Source organism: Saccostrea echinata, unplaced genomic scaffold (assembly GCF_033153115.1).
Source record: "Saccostrea echinata isolate AGI-Se365-2 ecotype Australia unplaced genomic scaffold, CSIRO_AGI_Sech_v1 ptg000041l, whole genome shotgun sequence".
Lineage (NCBI taxonomy): Eukaryota > Metazoa > Mollusca > Bivalvia > Ostreida > Ostreidae > Saccostrea > Saccostrea echinata.
The window spans coordinates 1,638,231-1,657,651 of record NW_026889790.1 but is presented as its reverse complement, the minus strand read 5'-3'; the positions used below and the strand labels follow the sequence as shown (position 1 = coordinate 1,657,651).

The 19,421-nt window shown below is 34.1% G+C and overlaps 2 protein-coding genes across 2 annotated transcripts; both read right to left on the bottom strand.

Annotated features, from left to right (window-relative positions):
- Positions 1-292: 292 nt before the first annotated feature.
- Positions 293-6,103, bottom strand: LOC133200717 (tartrate-resistant acid phosphatase type 5-like). Its single transcript, XM_061336495.1, has 6 exons — positions 6,027-6,103; positions 4,205-4,413; positions 3,583-3,713; positions 2,919-3,116; positions 1,976-2,120; positions 293-1,248 (listed from the first exon to the last, which is right to left on the bottom strand). Exons 1-6 carry the CDS (start codon positions 6,079-6,081, stop codon positions 991-993), a joined length of 996 nt encoding a protein of 331 aa, XP_061192479.1. The 5' UTR covers positions 6,082-6,103; the 3' UTR covers positions 293-990.
- Positions 6,104-6,889: 786 nt separating this feature from the next.
- On the bottom strand, positions 6,890-19,353 carry LOC133200716 (trifunctional enzyme subunit alpha, mitochondrial-like). The gene is made up of 21 exons (XM_061336494.1): positions 19,218-19,353; positions 18,139-18,177; positions 17,638-17,702; positions 17,394-17,527; positions 17,167-17,305; positions 16,721-16,840; positions 15,501-15,603; positions 15,325-15,394; positions 13,193-13,248; positions 12,661-12,833; positions 12,297-12,406; positions 11,653-11,823; positions 11,353-11,488; positions 10,339-10,425; positions 10,154-10,241; positions 9,744-9,865; positions 9,022-9,217; positions 8,647-8,767; positions 8,272-8,362; positions 7,413-7,467; positions 6,890-7,265 (listed from the first exon to the last, which is right to left on the bottom strand). Exons 1-21 carry the CDS (start codon positions 19,276-19,278, stop codon positions 7,114-7,116), a joined length of 2,289 nt encoding a protein of 762 aa, XP_061192478.1. The 5' UTR covers positions 19,279-19,353; the 3' UTR covers positions 6,890-7,113.
- Between the last annotated feature and the right edge of the window lie 68 nt (positions 19,354-19,421).

The window sequence follows — 19,421 nt, the reverse complement described above, 5'->3', positions numbered from 1 at the left end:
GAATGTGCAGCTAAAGATATAAACATTTGATATAAAAAATTGTTGTCACAATATCACAGCCATAGCTGATGACGTAAAATGTTGTTTATTTACAACTGTTGATTACGGTAATCACAATGCTTTATGTACAGTCCTTAATTAAGTTAAATTTTTCTACCTATTACACGGTTCATGTGCATATAAAGATTATCTAATATCAAAATTGCATAGAGTGGTCTGTGTTTTTCATATGGCACAATTCTGTATAAAATTTGTATAAACAAACAACAACCTAGGGCATTCATTGGCGAAGACCAATGGGCTATTGCACTCACATGTATTGCTATTGCTAGCAAATCCATACTAAAGCTTCAAATAAAGAAAAAGGCCACAATATCAATATTATTTATATTTTCAAAAAATAAAATTTTTCCTGTTGAGTAATTAAAAGTATTCCAACATAAATTTGCCCATTGCTCAAGTGACCTAAAAATATATAAAGATAAATTGTTTGTGACATTTGAATGTACAAAGTGCAGATAAATACAATGCGATATTAATGTGTGTCGCTGAAAATTAAACATAATGTGATATTAATGTGTGTCAATGCAAACAAAAATTACTGATTATGGTAAATGTATTGCATAGTGTTTCTAAAATTATGATATCTTGATAAGGCCTTAGAGCAGTTGAACTTGTACATAAAATGTAAGTACAGTAAAACTCACTTATAAGGAACTCACTTACAAGAAAATCTGGGTTAGAAGGAATTTTTTATGAATCCTGTATAATACTTTTCACTATGTTCCTTACACAGATATAAAGAATCTAGGTTAAAAGGAAGCAAAATTTGAGGTCCCTGTAACTTCCTTATATCTGAGTTATACTGTACATATGAAATGAATTTTGGCACATCTACAAAGTGGAATAAATCACCAGCATTTCATGAAAAATAATGCTATCATTCATCTTGACTTAGTCCCCCCCCCCCCCAACTAAACAGTAGTATAACTAGTTGATGGGGATCCTGCGAGGTAACAACAACTTTTGGTACAGATTTTTTCCAACACCATCGATGAAAGTGAAAGTAGCATTCTGTTTTGTGATTTCCATGTAAGCAAACCCTCCCAGATCCAACATCTTGGCCCAGAAGAACTTGGACGACCCTGCAGGGACATCTTTTGCATGAGCGTTGCTATTATCAGCAAAGTTGGCTGCTCCAATCACAAAGAAGTTCATAGTCAAGCCAGGTCTTGAGACTTGTAGATGCTGGAAAAAATAACTTTGGTCTACACCAACATTTGTAAATCGTGTAATAAACTGTAATGATAAAACAGGAAATTTGTTTTGTAATTACACAGGAGTCTTGTAATAAAGAAGCAATTTCCTCTGCAATGTATTACTATGAGCAACAGAAAGACTTAAAAATTTGCAAGGAACAATGGAAATCTTGTTTTCCCATAATCCTAAACTTCAACTCTTCAAAGAACAAGGTTCACTATAAGGGCCTTTTTGGCCCTGTAAAAATCACTTTTAGTTGACAGCTCTTCCGATATAATTTGGAAACATGGTGACAACCTATCTATATTTAAATGACATAATTTGGTCATGGCCACTAGTTGATGTATTATGACACTATGAATTGGGTTATCATTCCCATTTCCTGCAATTGTCTACCAAAATCTCCAATACATGTATTTCAAGCTGTTTTTCAAAACTACTATTTGAATACAGCACAATCTCTGATCCGAAAAGTACAATTAATCAAGTATTTATGGATAAAATAGTTACTGTATTTTTGGAATCAAGGGGGTGCACTTTGTCTTTATATGTAAAGAAAGACTATAAAGTCTCTTCTTTAAAATAATATTTAAATTTAATTTTAGATGAAAACTGATTAACTGGTAAATAGATAGGGCCATTTTATGCTTAAAGTGAACCTACTCTTTGGGAAATAAATATAATACTAATGACTAGGCTATGTCACTGTAGTTACCTGCAGATTGTGATCATGACCAGACAAATACACTGCCTGGTATTGCTGAAGAAGGGGTAACAGTTTGTCAATTAGACACTGGGTGGGGCCATGCTCGGCAATGGAGTACACAGGAAAATGTCCAGCCACAAACAGATAGTCAGCACTGAAAAAAACCCACACATTTATAAACACATTGCCACTACTTGAGATCATATTAAAATAGCTGTCAGGAATATGATACATACTCAGTATACATATAAAATTTTGTGACAACCAGATCAACAGATTCCTAAGTTTTCCTTAAAATTAGTAGAAAAAGGTTGCAGACAGAAAAAAATACATAAATAAATAAAAAAGCCAATGTACAGAAAGTACTGTAAATCAATATTTATTTATTTTTTAAAAATATCTGCAAGTTTAACTACCCTTAATTACTCACAAATATCTGTTGTTGGAAGTCATTTCTCTTGTGTATTGTTTATTTAAAGCCTGATGACATGACTTCCTCAATGTTATCTCTTACTCTTCTCAAGAATTTTTGATTGAAGTATTGCTTCTTTACCAAGTTTCCTCACTAAGAATTGAGGAACTTTACCAGGAATATTTCTTTGATGCATTTTCATAAAAAATCACATGGTAATAATGATAGTAAATAATTTTGGTATAATATATTACAAAATTATTACAAAAATGATTTTGAGGAACTTGTCATCAGACCCTAAGAAGAATGTTTCATTCATTAGTTGTGACAATAAAAAAAGTCACAAATGGTGATTTCAGATTGTCAATTACAGTACATTTGTAGCAAACAGCAGTTGGTTTACAGTATAATCATACAATATACCGTAGCTAAAACATAGATCCTAGTTGTACATGTATATGTACTGTTGCACATAAACATTTCCTTGATGCATTAGTAACACGCCTGAGTAACTGTCAGACAGACAAACAGTACACTTGCCTGCTACTTTTCAGGTTCTGTGTGATCCAGGCCAGCTGGTCATCTGCTGCCCCAAGGTCAACAGGTCCATGTGGCTGGTCATGTAGGAAATCGTCGCCAGTGTTCCCACACAGTAACACAGTGTCAATCATCAGAATCTGGACCACACCCCCTCCTGGGATGTTGTAGGTCAAAGGATAGTAGTAGTTTGGAAATCGCCTGTTGTAATTAAATGATCATTTGTTTGTGGTTACATGTGACACTTACTCTCACTAACCTTTCCAATGACAAAAATAAATCTAATTTTCAGAAACTTATCTCAGCCTCTGAATTAAGAGAACCTACATTATCCTTAAGTTCATAACAATTAATGGGAATTTATCCTTCTAAATATTTTTATAATCAGTTAAGTCTACCGTAGACATACTTTTTTTCACATGGGATTGATTTACGTGATGTATGCGGTCAAAAATTTTTCCACGTAAATTTGTGAAAGTGTACTTTAAGTGCATGTAAGGGATACTATGGCAGTCCAAAAAATAATTTTCTACCTGCTGATTGAACAGAAATTGTGATTCTGTGTAATTATGACCCCATGGAAAAAAAGTACATATACAGTATTTCACAAAAATTCAACTTTCATACAGAAAGATCTTAGAGCATAAATCTTTTTAAGTTCTGTTACCAGACTTTGGAACGCTTGGAGTATTCAATCTGCCCAGATACATTTCCATTGTGGTCATGGTTACCTGCCACTAAATTCCAGGGGATGGAGTCCAGTCCTGGCTGAGCAGCAAATACTTTCTCAAAAGTCTCCTACAACAATACACAGTTAAATACTGTAAGTCGTTTTAATTCCACTGTGTTAAAATTTCACGATTTCTCAAAAAGTACCAATTGCAATGGTTTTAATTTAACGCTGCAAGAAATGAATTTAGATTTCATATAAGCATTTAAACGTTTTTAAAAACTAATGTAGCATTCACGATGGGTTTAATTTTGCGGAAAAATGATGAATCGCGAACATAGTGAAATTAAAACCATCGTGATTATTTGCCAATCTACAGTATAAAAACAAAAGGATAACTCTTCAAGACTAATACAATGTAGTACATTGATAGAAGATATGCATATTTTATAATTGATAGGTAATATGTCTTACTGCTGTGTATCGTCCAAAGACTTAATGGTACCTAATATACCACTTGTCAACCCATAAATAAAGCTCTGAAATTATTTTAGTAACTTTTCCTATTTTTGACTCATTATTTTAAGAATAAAGTTGAAAGTGAAAATAATTTTATTACCTCAAATCTTTTGTCATTTGAATCTTTTATTCCATCGTAATAGAAATTGTCCCCCAGAGCCAGGATAGCTTCTGGACCATACTTTTTAGCCACAACAGACATTTGTTTGGCCACACCCATTTCTATGGCAGTGTGGTAGGGGGGAGTTGGAAGACCTCCCCAGTCCCCGAGAATCATTAGTCGAACACTGTCCACTGCCAGACATGAGCCTTAACATAAATTACTACATTAACTAAAATACCCTCACAAGACCTTCAGTTAATTTTTCAAATCACAGAGTATAATACCCACAATTTTATCTTGCATTATGCATTTTCCCTGATTTATATATCTATTACAAGGAAATTTTTCAATTTGAGGCTATCTAAATATCACATTGAGGAAATTTGCTTGTTTTCACCTTTACTTCACAAGACATACATTACGATTTAAGACTACAAAAATGTACCGGTAGGTCATGGCTTAATATCTATATAAATATATAATAGAATGATGTTTTGATTCCTTTTAGATAAATTTAGAGTTCCTGGCTTATTCAAGTAATTGAGACAATACAATATTGCATATGTGAAGTACTCCTGGTTCTATGCAAAATCAAATATAAATAATCATAACGTGATTTTGTATTCAGTAAATTTGGGACATACAGGTATAGGGTAGACTTTACTTTACCGGTCCCCAGATCCGCAAGATCCACGTGCTCATTGCACTATGACGTAAGATTTATGTCACTCAACTGATAAGGGTTAGTTTTGCACATTTTTCGACTAGTTAGGGTTAGTCTTGCACCCACCTGAAAGATTAGGGTTAGTCCTTGCACAAGTTTTCGACTGATTAGGGTTAGTCTCGCATTCATCCGAGAGATTAGGGTTAGTCCTCGCACATGGGTTAGTCTAGCATCCGCCCGGGAGATTTGTGTTAGTCCTCGCATACCATCCGAGAGATTAGAGTTAGTGTCTTGTTTTTTTTTTTTAGATTAATTAGGAAATTCAGATGCTTCTGTATTTTTTGTAATATCTTAATTCAGCTTCAACGACATCTCGTTGGTTTGTTTACATGAAAAAAATGGCTTAGTACAAAAGAAACGGCACTAAGCATGCGCCGCACGCGCTTAATTCGTTAACAATTATTTTTTGTCTCCTTTTCAATGAATAAACAATATTTATTACTTTCTTCAGAGAACGAAGTTAAAAACGAAGTTTTAAACTAAACTTTTAACCGTAGAATTCGATTTTGGGGACAAAAAGGCTTTAAACCTCCTACTTTTTTTTTTTCCAATCGCTCACGCGATCTCATATATATTGAATTTGCCTACAGCTATATTTTAGCGCGTTTTTCTGGGGACCGGTAAAGTAAAGTCGTTCCCAGGTATACACATTTTGACATTATTCAGCTGTTCTAATACTAGTATGCCAGGACACTGGACAGTCTCTCTTGAAATGGCATGGAAAGACATCATCATGATCAAATAATTTTTAAAGAACATTAATTTATAACCTCAGGGACCTACATAATAACTATACTAGTCTAGTATAAATAGGTCCCTGATAACCTGTTAAGTTCGGTTATCGTATTGCTGACTTGCACTATCTCTTAAGTACCTTACATGAGTGTGTATTTATTAACCCCTTCAGCTCTGTCAGAGTTTCAAACTAAAGAGAGGGCTGTACATGCAGGTATGCATGTTTTTAAAAAGCGAGATGTCAACTTCATGTATATCCAATGAACTGACATATATGGTAATTTTTTTAAGAAAATATTTCACTTAATTACACACATGTATTTAAACAAATATCTTTCTCCTTCAGGATTATTTACTCACCGATGAAGGAAAACGCAAAAAGGAACACAAACCATTTCAAGTTGGATGCTGCCATCTTTGAGTCATGTGATTAAAATATCATGTGATCCATGTGATATATATCTAGGATTCGAAACCAATATCGTAGCTGGGTCCGGATTATTTGTATGTGTTTTTTTTTTTTTTTTTTTTTGGTCAGATGTGCATTTAGAATATTTAAAAGTCGAATTTCAAATTTCATTAAGAATAAAAAGACTGGGATAAATATGCTTGAGGAAGCTCTAAAATGTTTTTTGGACTTTGAGAAAGTTGTGTCCTATGAAGGTCCGAGTAATTATCTTGTTCATTTTCAAAATAGGGTACCAGGACATATTTCTTCATGAAAAATGTTCCTCATATTTTATTGTCTTTTACAACTGGGATCTGGCAAAAGTTTTAAAAACTTAATACACCCTTTCCCTATAAGTGAATTATTTATATCAAATATTTTTATACATGCATATGGGTCACAGTTTAAAAATGAAATAGCACAAAAATCACAATACTCACACAATCAAAAATTTGGACATAGGATGCATATATCATATGACACACAAACTGAAATAGAATTCACTAAAAGTAATTCTTGCATCAATCACAACAAAGACAGGCTAGTATGTCAATCAAGATTGTAGCTCTAGGTGCATAGAGCTATATAGCCACTACAATCTGGAACCTAGCCCTAGTACTATGCATCAAATGATGCTTCATTCAGACAAGTTTGCTTCCCCCCCAAAATTGTATATATTCTTGGATCCTGACTGATACCATGAAAATACCAGAGTACTGCACAACCCTCCCAGCGCACTCTGCTGAGGTGAGCTTAGGAAAGAAAATGAAGAATCTTTTAATGTTTATAAATAATTTTATTCATAAATATATGATCAGTCATAATGCAAAATAATATGAAGTTTTCCCAACAATCAAACAGGTAATGAGAATTCAATGAGAACAGATATCACAATGTCTATGTCAATAGATGACCTGATTCATGTCACATGACATGTCACATGACATGATATGTCACATGACATCACTTGTTCAAGTCTGATTATGCTAGATCTAGAGGTCACTTGGACTGGTGAAATTTCTTAGAAGAGTCTTTAGCATGGTCAAGTAATAACTGGCACGGCGTGAATTGTTCTCCATAGAGTTGTTCATACCGCCTCATTCTGTCCACTAATTGTCCGGCGCCATGAAGGTCAACATAGCGGAATGGACCTAGGAATAATTAACAGACCAATGACATAATGGTAAATGGCAAACAATTTTATCAATGCTTCTTATAAGACAATTTACTTATTAAGAAACATTAAAATCTAAGCAGGAAAAAAACACAACGTAGGGTTGCGATTTTATGATGCCTACCTCCGAAAAATGGTGGGAATCCAAGTCCAAATACAGCTCCAATATCACCCTCCACCTAAAAATAATAATGCTTTGAGTGCTAAAGAATTAATCTACTTTCAAATAAACATTTTTGAAGGACAATGTATTGTAGATTATACCGTACAGCCGTTTTCTTTGGGGGGGGGGGGGGGGGGGGGGAGTTGCAAGTTTGATTTTGGTGAATCCTATTCCATTTATTTGGGATGCATTTTTTATTGTGAATATAATATCTGCTACGAGCTGTGGCAAAAAATATGTTCTTAAGTATGAAGGTAACAATGATTTCATCTAACATTACAAAGGCGTGCATTTTTCCTATGAAACCAAATACACATCTCAAGCAACACCTAGAGCAAGTTCAAATGTATACACATATAGAACCTGAATTCATGATTTTTATTTTGGTGAATCTTTAAAAATCATCAAAATCGACCAAAATTATATCCCTGCAAAAATATCCAGCTACATGTAAAAAGTAATACATGTCCCAAGCTGGTCCCAATTTATCTAAAGAATACATACTACACAATGTAAATCTGAGAATTCACAATGCTAGCATATAGACTAAAGTCACATTAAGAGTTGCAAGATAAAATTATTATCCCCTCAAAATATGCTGAACCTATTTACAATGTATGTACAAATGCTTTCACACAAGATTATATTAATAAATGTGATAAAATGTAAATTTTCAGAAAATAAAGAAGAGTTCCTTCAATAAAATTACTGTTACTTTTTAGTGATAATGGGCAAGTTAGACAGTGTTAAAAGTTCATCATCAGACTTTCTTATCAATTATGATTAATGACAGTGCTACTCCTGGTGTAGTTAAACTTACGGGTGTTGTGAGAATTCCCTCCTGTAGACACATCACAGCTTCATTGACAAATCGTGAGAACAGTCTGTATTGGTAGTCCTCTGTTGAATTTCTGTAAAAATACAACATACCAACTAAATTAAAGACTGAAAGGGTGATATTACCATAAAACCTACATTTTCCATCTGCAATTTATCAAGTTGAATTTTATAGCAAACTTTCTGTAATTGTATGTAAATAAAAATAAAATATCTTAATATGGTTCAAGTTTATAAAATTAAAAATATCCATAAACTCTGTCAGTGACTGTCTTAGGTGGTATCATTTGTTGAACAGCATCCTCTGGTCAGGAAGAGGATAAGTAAGTAAGTAATCCATAAATTCTCCCCAACTTACGCCTCTGTCGGAGCTAGTCGGTGTCTGTTAAGAATTGCTAGGGCCTCCATGTTTTCTGTTTTTCCCTTCTTTTTGCCTTTACTTGGATCATACACAAAACATCCTTTGCCTGATTTCCTACCTGTAAACGAGTAGAAATGCCTGTGTATCTATCAGTTTCAATACACAAATATTTAGTCTTTCCCTATCAGTACCAGTCTCATACTTATTTGTACTTGTAATTTGTGTACTGAGAAACTTTTTGAATAAAGGGCTTAAAACATATATACATGTATATCATGTCAATTAAATGAAGAATGCTCTAAATGAACAAGAAGTATAACATAATATCATAACATAATACTCATTTCTCCACTAAAAACAATCAACACAGACCTAAACACCCAGCTGCTACCATTTCTTTCAGGACGGCAGGATCACCTCCTCCAAAGCGACTGCCGAAAGCCTTCCCAAGATCCTCGGCCACATGAGCTGCCACATCAATGCCCACTTCATCGGCCAGTGTTGCCATTCCTACTGGCCAACCAAAGCCTGTGGTTACCTTGTCCAGCTGCTGTGGGCTAACACCCTCCTACAGAAATAATCATACAGGTACAGACAATCTTAAAATACACTCTACTTCTGTGGGCTAACACCCTCCTACAAAAATAATCATACAGGTACAGACAATCTTAAAGTATACTCTACTTCTGTGGGCTGACACCCTCCTACAGAAATAATCATACAGGTACAGACAATCTTAAAGTACACTCTACCTCTCTTTGTAAGGTGTGTTTGTCCTATGTTTACTTGAACAATTTACTTGTCTCATGTAACTCATTCTTCATAGCTTTTCATATCAATACATGTACAAGAAACTATTTCATAATGCCTAATATTCATAAACAGAAAGTCTGCACTCAGAAAGTGCTTGGTTCAGGATTACAACAGTTTGAAGTAATTGTAAATGTCGTGCACATGTATATGTATGTTATAAATAAGTTTACTAATGGAGCAAGCTAAGAGATAAAAATTTGGTACTTTATTTTATTTTCTTAAATTACAATACATTTCATTTTCTAACACAATTGTGTACCCAGACATCACACTCTACTCACCTGTAGGAGTCGAACAGCCTCAGCCAACATAGGAGCCAGGATTCTGGTCGTGTAGAAGCCTGGACCATCACCAACAATGATGACCAATTTCCCCTGACGGAGCCCCACATCAACAGCGGTGGCTTAAAAATAAAAATATCTTTCTACTTCTAAGTACTAAATAAGAAAACAACTTTCAAGAATACCATACACATGTGTTACCGTAAAAAATCTCCATTGAAAAATTTCCTTGACAATTTTTTTTGTTCTAAATGACCTACATAACTTTTAAAAAATCAACCTCACAATGATTTACAATCTCCATAGCAGCAGTTAACACCATCCATTAGAAATATTAAGATCTATTCAAAATATTAATTCTTTTTTGGTGTTACTGTTTTTATACAATTGAATTTTTCACGTTAGCTTACCAACAGTATCTTTTGAGGTCTCTGGTGTGGTGATAATTTCCAAGAGTTGCATTTTCTCTACAGGTGAAAAGTAGTGCATTCCAATGACCTACAGTTATCAGTGGAAGAGATATATGTATCATTGAGATGTCATTAAATCTATGCAAAATCAACAGGTTGGGTAATTTGATATAATCTTTTATAACCTTCTCTGGTCGAAGACTGGCCTTGGCAATCTGAGCTATAGGTAAAGCTGATGTGTTAGAGGCAAAAACACAGTGTTCCGGGATATACTAAAAAAGAAAGGTTTGGTATTAGGTATTACCATCATTTTTGAAATACATACTCTTGTAAAATCATAATTTTTAAGACTAAGGTCAAATACATGTACATGAAATAAATTATTTAGGTTTTACACTCACCTGTTCCACCTCCTTGATGAAATGACGCTTGATATTCTGATTCTGACTCCTAGGTAATTATTTTGATTTTACACCCACCTGTTTCACCTCCTTGATGACATGATGCTTGATATTCAGATTCTGACTTCTAAGTAATTATTTAGGTTTTACACCCACCTGTTCCACCTCCTTGATGACATGATGTTTGATATTCAGATTCCGACTTCTAGGTAATTATTTAGGTTTTACACTCACCTGTTCCCCCTCCTTGATGACATGATGCTTGATACATGTATTCAGATTCTGACTTCTAGGTAATTATTTAGGTTTTATACTCACCTGTTCCACCTCCTTGATGACATGATGCTTGATACATGTATTCAGATTCTGACTTCTAGGTAATTATTTAGGTTTTATACACACCTGTTCCACTTCCTTGATGACATGATGTTTGATATTCAGACTCTGACTTCTAGGTAATTATTTAGGTTTTACACTCATCTGTTCCACCTCTTTGATGACATGATGTTTGATATTCAGATTCTGACTCCTAGATAATTATTTAGGTTTTATACTCACCTGTTCCACCTCCTTGATGACATGATGCTTGATACATGTATTCAGATTCTGACTTCTAGGTAATTATTTAGGTTTTATACACACCTGTTCCACTTCCTTGATGACATGATGTTTGATATTCAGACTCTGACTTCTAGGTAATTATTTAGGTTTTACACTCATCTGTTCCACCTCTTTGATGACATGATGTTTGATATTCAGTTTCTGACTCCCAGATAATTATTTAGGTTTTATACTCACCTGTTCCACCTCCTTGATGACATGATGTTTGATATTCAGATCCTCAAACACAGCCTCAATGACCATATCACATTTATGGAAGTCATCGTAAGTTAATGTGGCATCCAGGTTAGAATAAAACAAGTCTCTCTCAAAACTGAAAGATAATCACATCCACTCTGTAAATGCTCTCTAAAATTTGACATGTTGCATACTGAATTTCATTTTCCTTTTTCTACAAGGTACTTTAAGTATTATATTCTTTGATATGCTTCTGGAAAACTAAATTCCTGAGAGATTTAATGAGACACTATAACTCACCTAGTCATCTTCTTTTTCTTGACGTCAGTCTGCAAACCTTTGTAGATTTGTTCTTGGCCCCTAGCCAGTCCAGACAGAGACATGTCCTTCAAATAGACATGCATATTCTTATCTATTGAGACATGAGCAATGCCGGCTCCCATCAGACCTGCCCCAAGGATTCCAATTGATCTACAAATCAAGACATTCATAATTTCACATAGAAAGTTTTCATGTCCATCACAAGATTAATATTTTAAAATCTCAGTAAAAATAAGATAACAAGAGAGGAGTATACATACATGTAATTTTCTAGATTTGGGGTGGGGGGTTATAAGTTATCAGAGGAGGGTATAAGTACATATTTAAGATACATATACAGTGGAGCACATGACAAACAATGCAATATTAAAGCTCCAATGTATATACATATATAACCCATAAACCACCAAAACATAATATTCCTTGTATTTTCAAAAGTCATCAAAAATATAAATATGACTCAGACATAACCCACTAGTATTACTTGAAAAAAAAACAACTTGTGACATAACAGAGTTTATAGACACTTTCAAATTTAAAAGATTTATCACTTACATGTATATTGAAGAAATACTATGTCTATAAAGTAATTGTATTTGACTTCTTAATAATTCTTGACTTACTGCGAGGGACGACTCGGTGCACCAAACTTGTTCTTTTTACAGGCTGTTGTTCCATAATATAGACCAATCAGAGCTTTGGATTCACTAGTCATTGCCAGCTCCCCAAATGCCTACAGTAAATACAGTGTAACCTTAACAATTCTCACTGCTATTACAACTGCACAAAGTCCTAACAACAATCTTTATAATAATAATATTCTGTAATTAACAAATCATATCAGAATGTTAAAAAAAATTGTCCACTCAAGTTAAATCTTCAATAACAATGAAGTAACAAATGAAATTACATGTATTCTAATTTACTTTAAGCAATATATTTCTTTTGACACTTGGTATCAAATTATTTAAGCAGATAACTTTCTACCTTTGCCTCCATTTCATATCCAGTAGCTGGATTTTCTATGCCATTTTTCACAACATCAATGATTTTTAGAGGGGCGGGGTACAGTCCCTTTGTTTTCTTATTAACTGCCTGCTTAGCTTTGTCAAAAAAATAATTCCTCCCTGCAGGCACAGCCAACACCAAATCTATGGCTTCTACAATGACAACATAAAATTAAACCACATCTATCAAAATGTCATTTCCAAAGTGTTTTAGTGCAGATAAATATATACAATGTACATGTACTTGTATATTTATGTTTGCAATCCAGCAAAGCAATTGAATTACCCAGATATTTGATAATCAGCTCTAGTTACTGCCCATCCTGTTCTGATTTACTATAGTCAAAATATATTAATTTAAACTCCCTCTCTACTCTAGCCCTTACCCATCTCCTCATGAAAATCAAAGCATTTAACACCTCTTTTTACTCTATCCCTTTCCCCTGCCCAAAGGGAACTCCCTCTCTACTCGACCCCTTACCCCTGCCCTAAGACAAACACAAGCTTCTTACTTTCCATGAACTTTTTCTTTCTTGGAACTCTTGGAGTTTTTGACACTGCCAGCCTTCTGTAATTGAAACACAAAATGACTGAATCAGTTACATGCTATTCATTGTATCCAGAGAACACATGTTCCCAACCATATCCAATATTCTTGACACCAAATCCTTGACAAAATTAAAAAAAAAAACAACAGAAATATGTCCATAGGACATGAATGCCCCGCCGAGGGTAATGCAACATGAAAATTTGTATTACTGTAGTGCATGAAGTTTGATGAGAATATCTTGAATAGTTTCTTTAGAATTGAGATTGAAATCTAAAAATTTGGATAAAGATAATAACTTCTCACAATATTATGTACAATTGCATAAGCTTACATAAAAATATCTTAAATGATTTCTTTAAAAATCAGCAAAATGCAAATTTAAGAAATATGATGTCAAGGTCACAGGAAAGTTCAAGGTCAAAAACTTATGATGTAGTTAAATAGCTAATATGTATCAGCATATTAAGTTTGATAAAAATATCTTGAATGGTTTACTTAAAACTGAACTTAAACACTAAGTTAAGAAAAATGAGGTCAAGGTCAAAGGAAACATCAAGGTCAAAAAAACGTTGATGCATTCAAATAGCTTACTTCAGTATGTACCAGCGTATGAAGTTTGATAAAAATATCTTGAATGGTTTTTTTAAAACTGAGCTAAACACTAATTTAAGAAAAGTGAGGCCAAGGTCAAAGGAAAGGTCAAGGTCAAAAATGTTGATGCAGTTGAATAGCTAACTTCAGTATGTTTCAGCATATGAAGTTTGATTACACTTTTTTGAATGGTTTCTTTAAAACTGAGCTAAACACAAATTTATGAAAGGTGGGGTCAATGTCAAAGGAAAGGTCAAGGTCAAAAAATGTTGATGCAGTTGAATAGCTCTCATCAATATGTATCAGCATATGACGTTTGATTAAAATATCATGAATGGGTTTTTTGAAACTTAGCTTTGATCTGAACTAAATGCAAAGCATGACGGAAGGACAGAAGGATGGACATGACAAACTCTATTTGCCCTGGCCATATTCATGGCGGGGCATAAAAATTGTCTGAGAGACTATCCAAATTGATATTTGGTCTACGGTTCAATACATCAGTTGTATGCTTAATAATACAATGTACATTAAGGGTGCAACGATAAACCGTTTGACGGTATATCGCGGTATATTTTTCCACGGTTCAATTCACGATACGCTAAACTGATATCGCGGTTCGGTTCAATCGGTCCAGAATTATCCGTTTTGTCCGTTTTATTTCCTTCTTTACTATTTCAAAATGGCTTCCGTGCAAAACGTGAGGTCGCCGATAACGCGTTTATGGCAGTTAAACTCATCTCCAGCATCTTACAGACCTCAGATTTAACACGGAGAAGGACTTAATGTGATTATAAGTCATAGATGTTGAGACAAATGATAAACCCTTTAGATCTATAAACGTATTCTTTGGTAATACACGATATTCCATCACGTGTGTATTTCGATGAAAATTCGCTGTCTTGTTGACTAAAACGTGTTAACACAAGAAATATGACAACCGGTTTTCTACGTAAATAAAAGGAATAAAAGAATGAATGTCTTCCTTTTTCATTCCAATTTAAAAGGAAGATTATTAGAAAAGGTCCACGTAGTTCCCTGTAAATGTTTATCATTGGTTTAGAATGTTGTCACAACTCAAAGATCTACCTAACAATCCAATTCAAGTTAACAAAATGTTATTTTGATTATTATTAAAAAATGTGAACATTTTGTATAACCCTGCCAAGTTTAAAAAAATATGATGACAAACTTGAAAGACTTTTTAACCTCAGTTGTCATGTATTGTGATACGTATCGTATAGTGAATTGAATACCGTGATACGTATCGTATCGTGAGGTTAGTGTATCGTTGCACCCCTAATGTACATGCATCTATTCCCAAATCTTTTTCTATGTCTATTTTGACAAACTGATTCTCTATAAGCATGTTTTACTGTACTTTGGTTTCTGGATGAAATAGATATTGATGTACCATGGTATAACTTCATACAGAAACCACAGTACAGTAAAACAAGCTTATAGAGAACACACTCATAATGATTTGATATTGAATTTATATACTTGGCTTCTCCAATGGCAACCTCTTCCAGATAGGCCAGGGTCCTGACTTCTGGGTCATCAATGCCTGGTCCTGCAAACATAATACATTCAATAAAGAAAGATCTTAATCTTATATCAACAAGCAGAATTCAGAGAAATCTGTTTTACTTCCCATGGCTAAGTTAAACACTACACACCTAATGGATCCACCAGGTGATCAACAAGTCCCAGTTTCTTGGCTTTGTCTGCTTTTATGTTTTTCCCAGTCAGCACCATATCTAATGCAGTTTGCATTGGGACCTGCAGTAGAAGTTAAATTAAGAGCAATGTACTAATACATACATGTATATCCATTAAATTACAAAGCTTTTTTTCTCTCTTAATGATAAACCGTTCCTGGGATGGTAGACATATTCATGGCAAGTTCTGTTATAAAACTATTCTGAATGGCCTAGGGAAAATACTAACCAGACTAAAATATCATTAGCTTCAAACTCAAAGATTTCAAGGGTACCCATCAACCCATTGTCGCAAACCACAGCCAAAATGTATGATCCTCTCCCATTCTGGCTGTGGTTGAATGAGAAGAGAATATTTCGTAGCTCATTAAAATACTGACCAATGCGAGTAAAGCATAGTTGGATAATGAACTTTGATGCAACCTTTCAATACCCCATCCCAGTATACGAAACATTTCTTGTATACTGTTGATGTCAATTGTTGATTTCAATTGCGATGGAAACAAAAATTGTCATTGGCTGAACAGGACGTCACAACATAGAGGTGTAAATATTCAAGATTACGACTATTTTTGTGATCAAGCAGCCACGGGTAGGAAAGAGCTATATGCAGACTCCGGACCATGGCTTGAGATGATGCCATCAACCAAGAAATTACATCCTCATGGAATACTGATTTATAACCTAAGTGTATGTCTTTCATAACAAGGCATTCACCCATTAAATTACTTCCCTACACAAATGTACATTTTAATTTTTAAAAATCCAGGAAAATTAGCCAACACAAATTAAAATGTACTAAAGTGTAAAAATGACCTACAATGGTCTGGGAATATACTGAATTACATGTACATGTATCTTTTGATATTTCATTCATTTACTCATAACAAAATCTGATATGCACTGGACAGTGGGAAATCAACCTTTCATGAGATGACAAAAGAGAATAATGTATCAGTTTTAGAATAGAACTTTCCTTTGATGGCTGGAATGATACTGGCCAGTTAATGTGTAAATCTTTTGAAATGACTGGACAGAATACTGATCAGTTAAGGTAAAATGTAAAACCCTTCTGTGATGACCAATACTGACCAATGTGCATGTAGATATAAACTCTCCCATGATGACCAATACTGACCAGGTTAGATATAAACTCTCCTGTGATGACAAATACTGACCAGTTTTGGGAGTCGCTGAGTTCCCCCTGCTCCTGGTAAGAGACCTAACATCACTTCTGGTGTAGCTAGTGCTGTCTTTTTGTTCTTCACAGCAATTCTGTATTGACAAGCCAAGGCCACCTGAAAAGAGTATCAAATATAGCAACAAGCCCAAAGAGCAGACAGGAGAAGGGAAAGATGTACCATATCTATACATTAACTTTCCTTGCTCATTTATTCAAAACTTACCATAAATATGAAATAAAGAACATAATTCTATTGTATGAAATGAAATGATAACTGCTCTATATTTGTATGTTCCCTATTCCTTGAAAAACATCTTGTTCGTAGTGTTTTACATAGTGTTGTAAGAATACATTTATATCTTTATTTAAACAGTAAATAAAGAAAAAAACATGTGGTTTTATTTGACTTATTTGTAGTGCTTACATTTTATGGTAACTCACCTCCAGTCCCCCTCCTAAGCACTGACCCATTATGGCAGCTACTATTGGTTTTTTACTGTCCTCCATTTTCTGGAACAGAGCCTGTCCATTTTTTGCAAGAGTCTCTACTTCCTCTGCAGTTTTACATGCCTCCAGCATCCTTTAATTATTAAAGAAATTTAAAGCCACAATTTACAATTTCTGTCACTGAGATATCAGATTTTTCACTGTGATAGTAGATGACTGACCCAATGTCTGCTCCAGCGATGAAACACCCAGGCTTCCCTGACCTGAGGACCATACTGTGGACATTGGGATCTTTGGAAGCCTTGTTGAAGCATTCTTCAAATTCTGATTGAACATCTCTTGACAGTGCATTCACCTTTCAAACAAATGTTTGAAATAATCTTCAACAAGTTTATCTTCTATGAAGCATAGATCTTTAATTTATTCTTCCAAATGTCTAATTTACAATTAATGTTTTTATTTTACCTTTGATCCTGGTGTATCAAATGTGATCACAGCAACATCATCTTTGATTTCATATTTGAGATGCTCTGAATAAAAAAAATTATTTGCAGTTGGCATGTTTAAGCTTATGCTTATTCACTTTACTCAGTAAATGACAAAGAAAAATTGTTTATTCCTTATAGCTGTAAAGATTAACAAGTGAGGAGAGAAGAAATTCAAACCTATATCTACTAATGTTCAAGAAAAGCCAAATATTTTAAAACTCAAATATGGTTGCTATGGAATTAGCAACAAAATTACTTTAACTAAAAGTGGAGGTAAAATATGTGAAATTTATCATTACACAGACTTAATTGTTATTTGTTAATATATGAAGTCTACTACCTTTGTTGTGAAAAGTTTAAGTTATTCTCTGATATGCAACTGAAGCTAAGAAGCATTGCTAATATGGATCAAATTGCTCAGAATCTGCACCATGCACCTACAGATTATTTGTTCCAAACGCAACTTCAAATATCTTACTTTGTAAAATTGATGAGGTACTCAACCAATGTCTTTGTGCTGGAAAAGAAAATGTTTGTATATGACATGTTAATAGCTCAACATGGGCTTGATTTTAAGGATATTTAAATTTACTAAATATAGCTTAAGTTCTCTAAGGACATTCTCTAAGGTTTCTCTGGGTTCTCTGTTCTCTGCCCAAAGGGCACATGCCCTCTACAATGTACTAGCACCGATTAAAAATTAACTGGCCCCAGACCAGCGGGCTATCAATTTTTTTGAGCCCTGATCTTTTGCTTAAAAGTATTAAAAAGCAGAAAATATCTTTGATTTGGATTGCTTTTTAAACAGTTTATTCAAAAAATAATTGCAAAGTTTGTTAATTTTATGTAAAAGGTATTATAATCATAATTGCAAGCCCAGTCATCCATTCCAAATGTGTGATTTGGAGAGGTGGATCTAAGTTAAAAGTGAACAGTCCAGTAATACCACAGGCCTCTGAATTTCTATCAATAAGTTGTTATATAATTGATCAGAGTGTGCCCCCTCTATATATAAATACACAGTGATATATATACCCTCTCAATATATAAACAGAGTGATATATATACCCCCTCTTTATATAAATACATCTGTATTTATATATAGCAGGGGTATACATATCACTCTGATCAATCATACAACGACTTATTGATAGAAATTCAGAGGCCTGTGGTAATACACAACTGTGCTTGCCCCAACAGTCACACCATCAACATATTGTGAAAAAGACTTCCATGCATCTAGCTAAATCAAGCTTTTTTGAATATAGATTGTTCAAGCTTAGATAGTTTTTAAGTGACAGACTTGTGCCTCATTAGACCTGCACGTATCTTAAGTTCTCTTAATCCAGCTGTATCTTTGTGGGTTCCATTATCAACTATCTGTAATAAACTTTTCTGTATGAAATTAAATTAAGAATTTTTCTTCAATGCTAATTTCTGCAGGTAACCTTGGGTGTCATTTACCCTTGTCAAAACAACTTGGTCATACAAAAGTGTCCATATTCAGTTCTGAAAATATTGCAACCAACTGTCCAAAATCAATATCCTTACACTTACCTAAGAAGCTTGGACTCCGTAGTCGTGCAAACTTCACTGCCTTTAAAACAGACGTTGCCATTTCTTTCACGGACTTGCCGGTTGCTCTTTGGACTCAAATCATATACAACCAAGACTTCAAAGGGTGCCAATAAAACAGTATTACTTCTAAACACACAAATCACTCTGATTGTACGGGAAAAATGCTATCCTTGTAACGTTTGA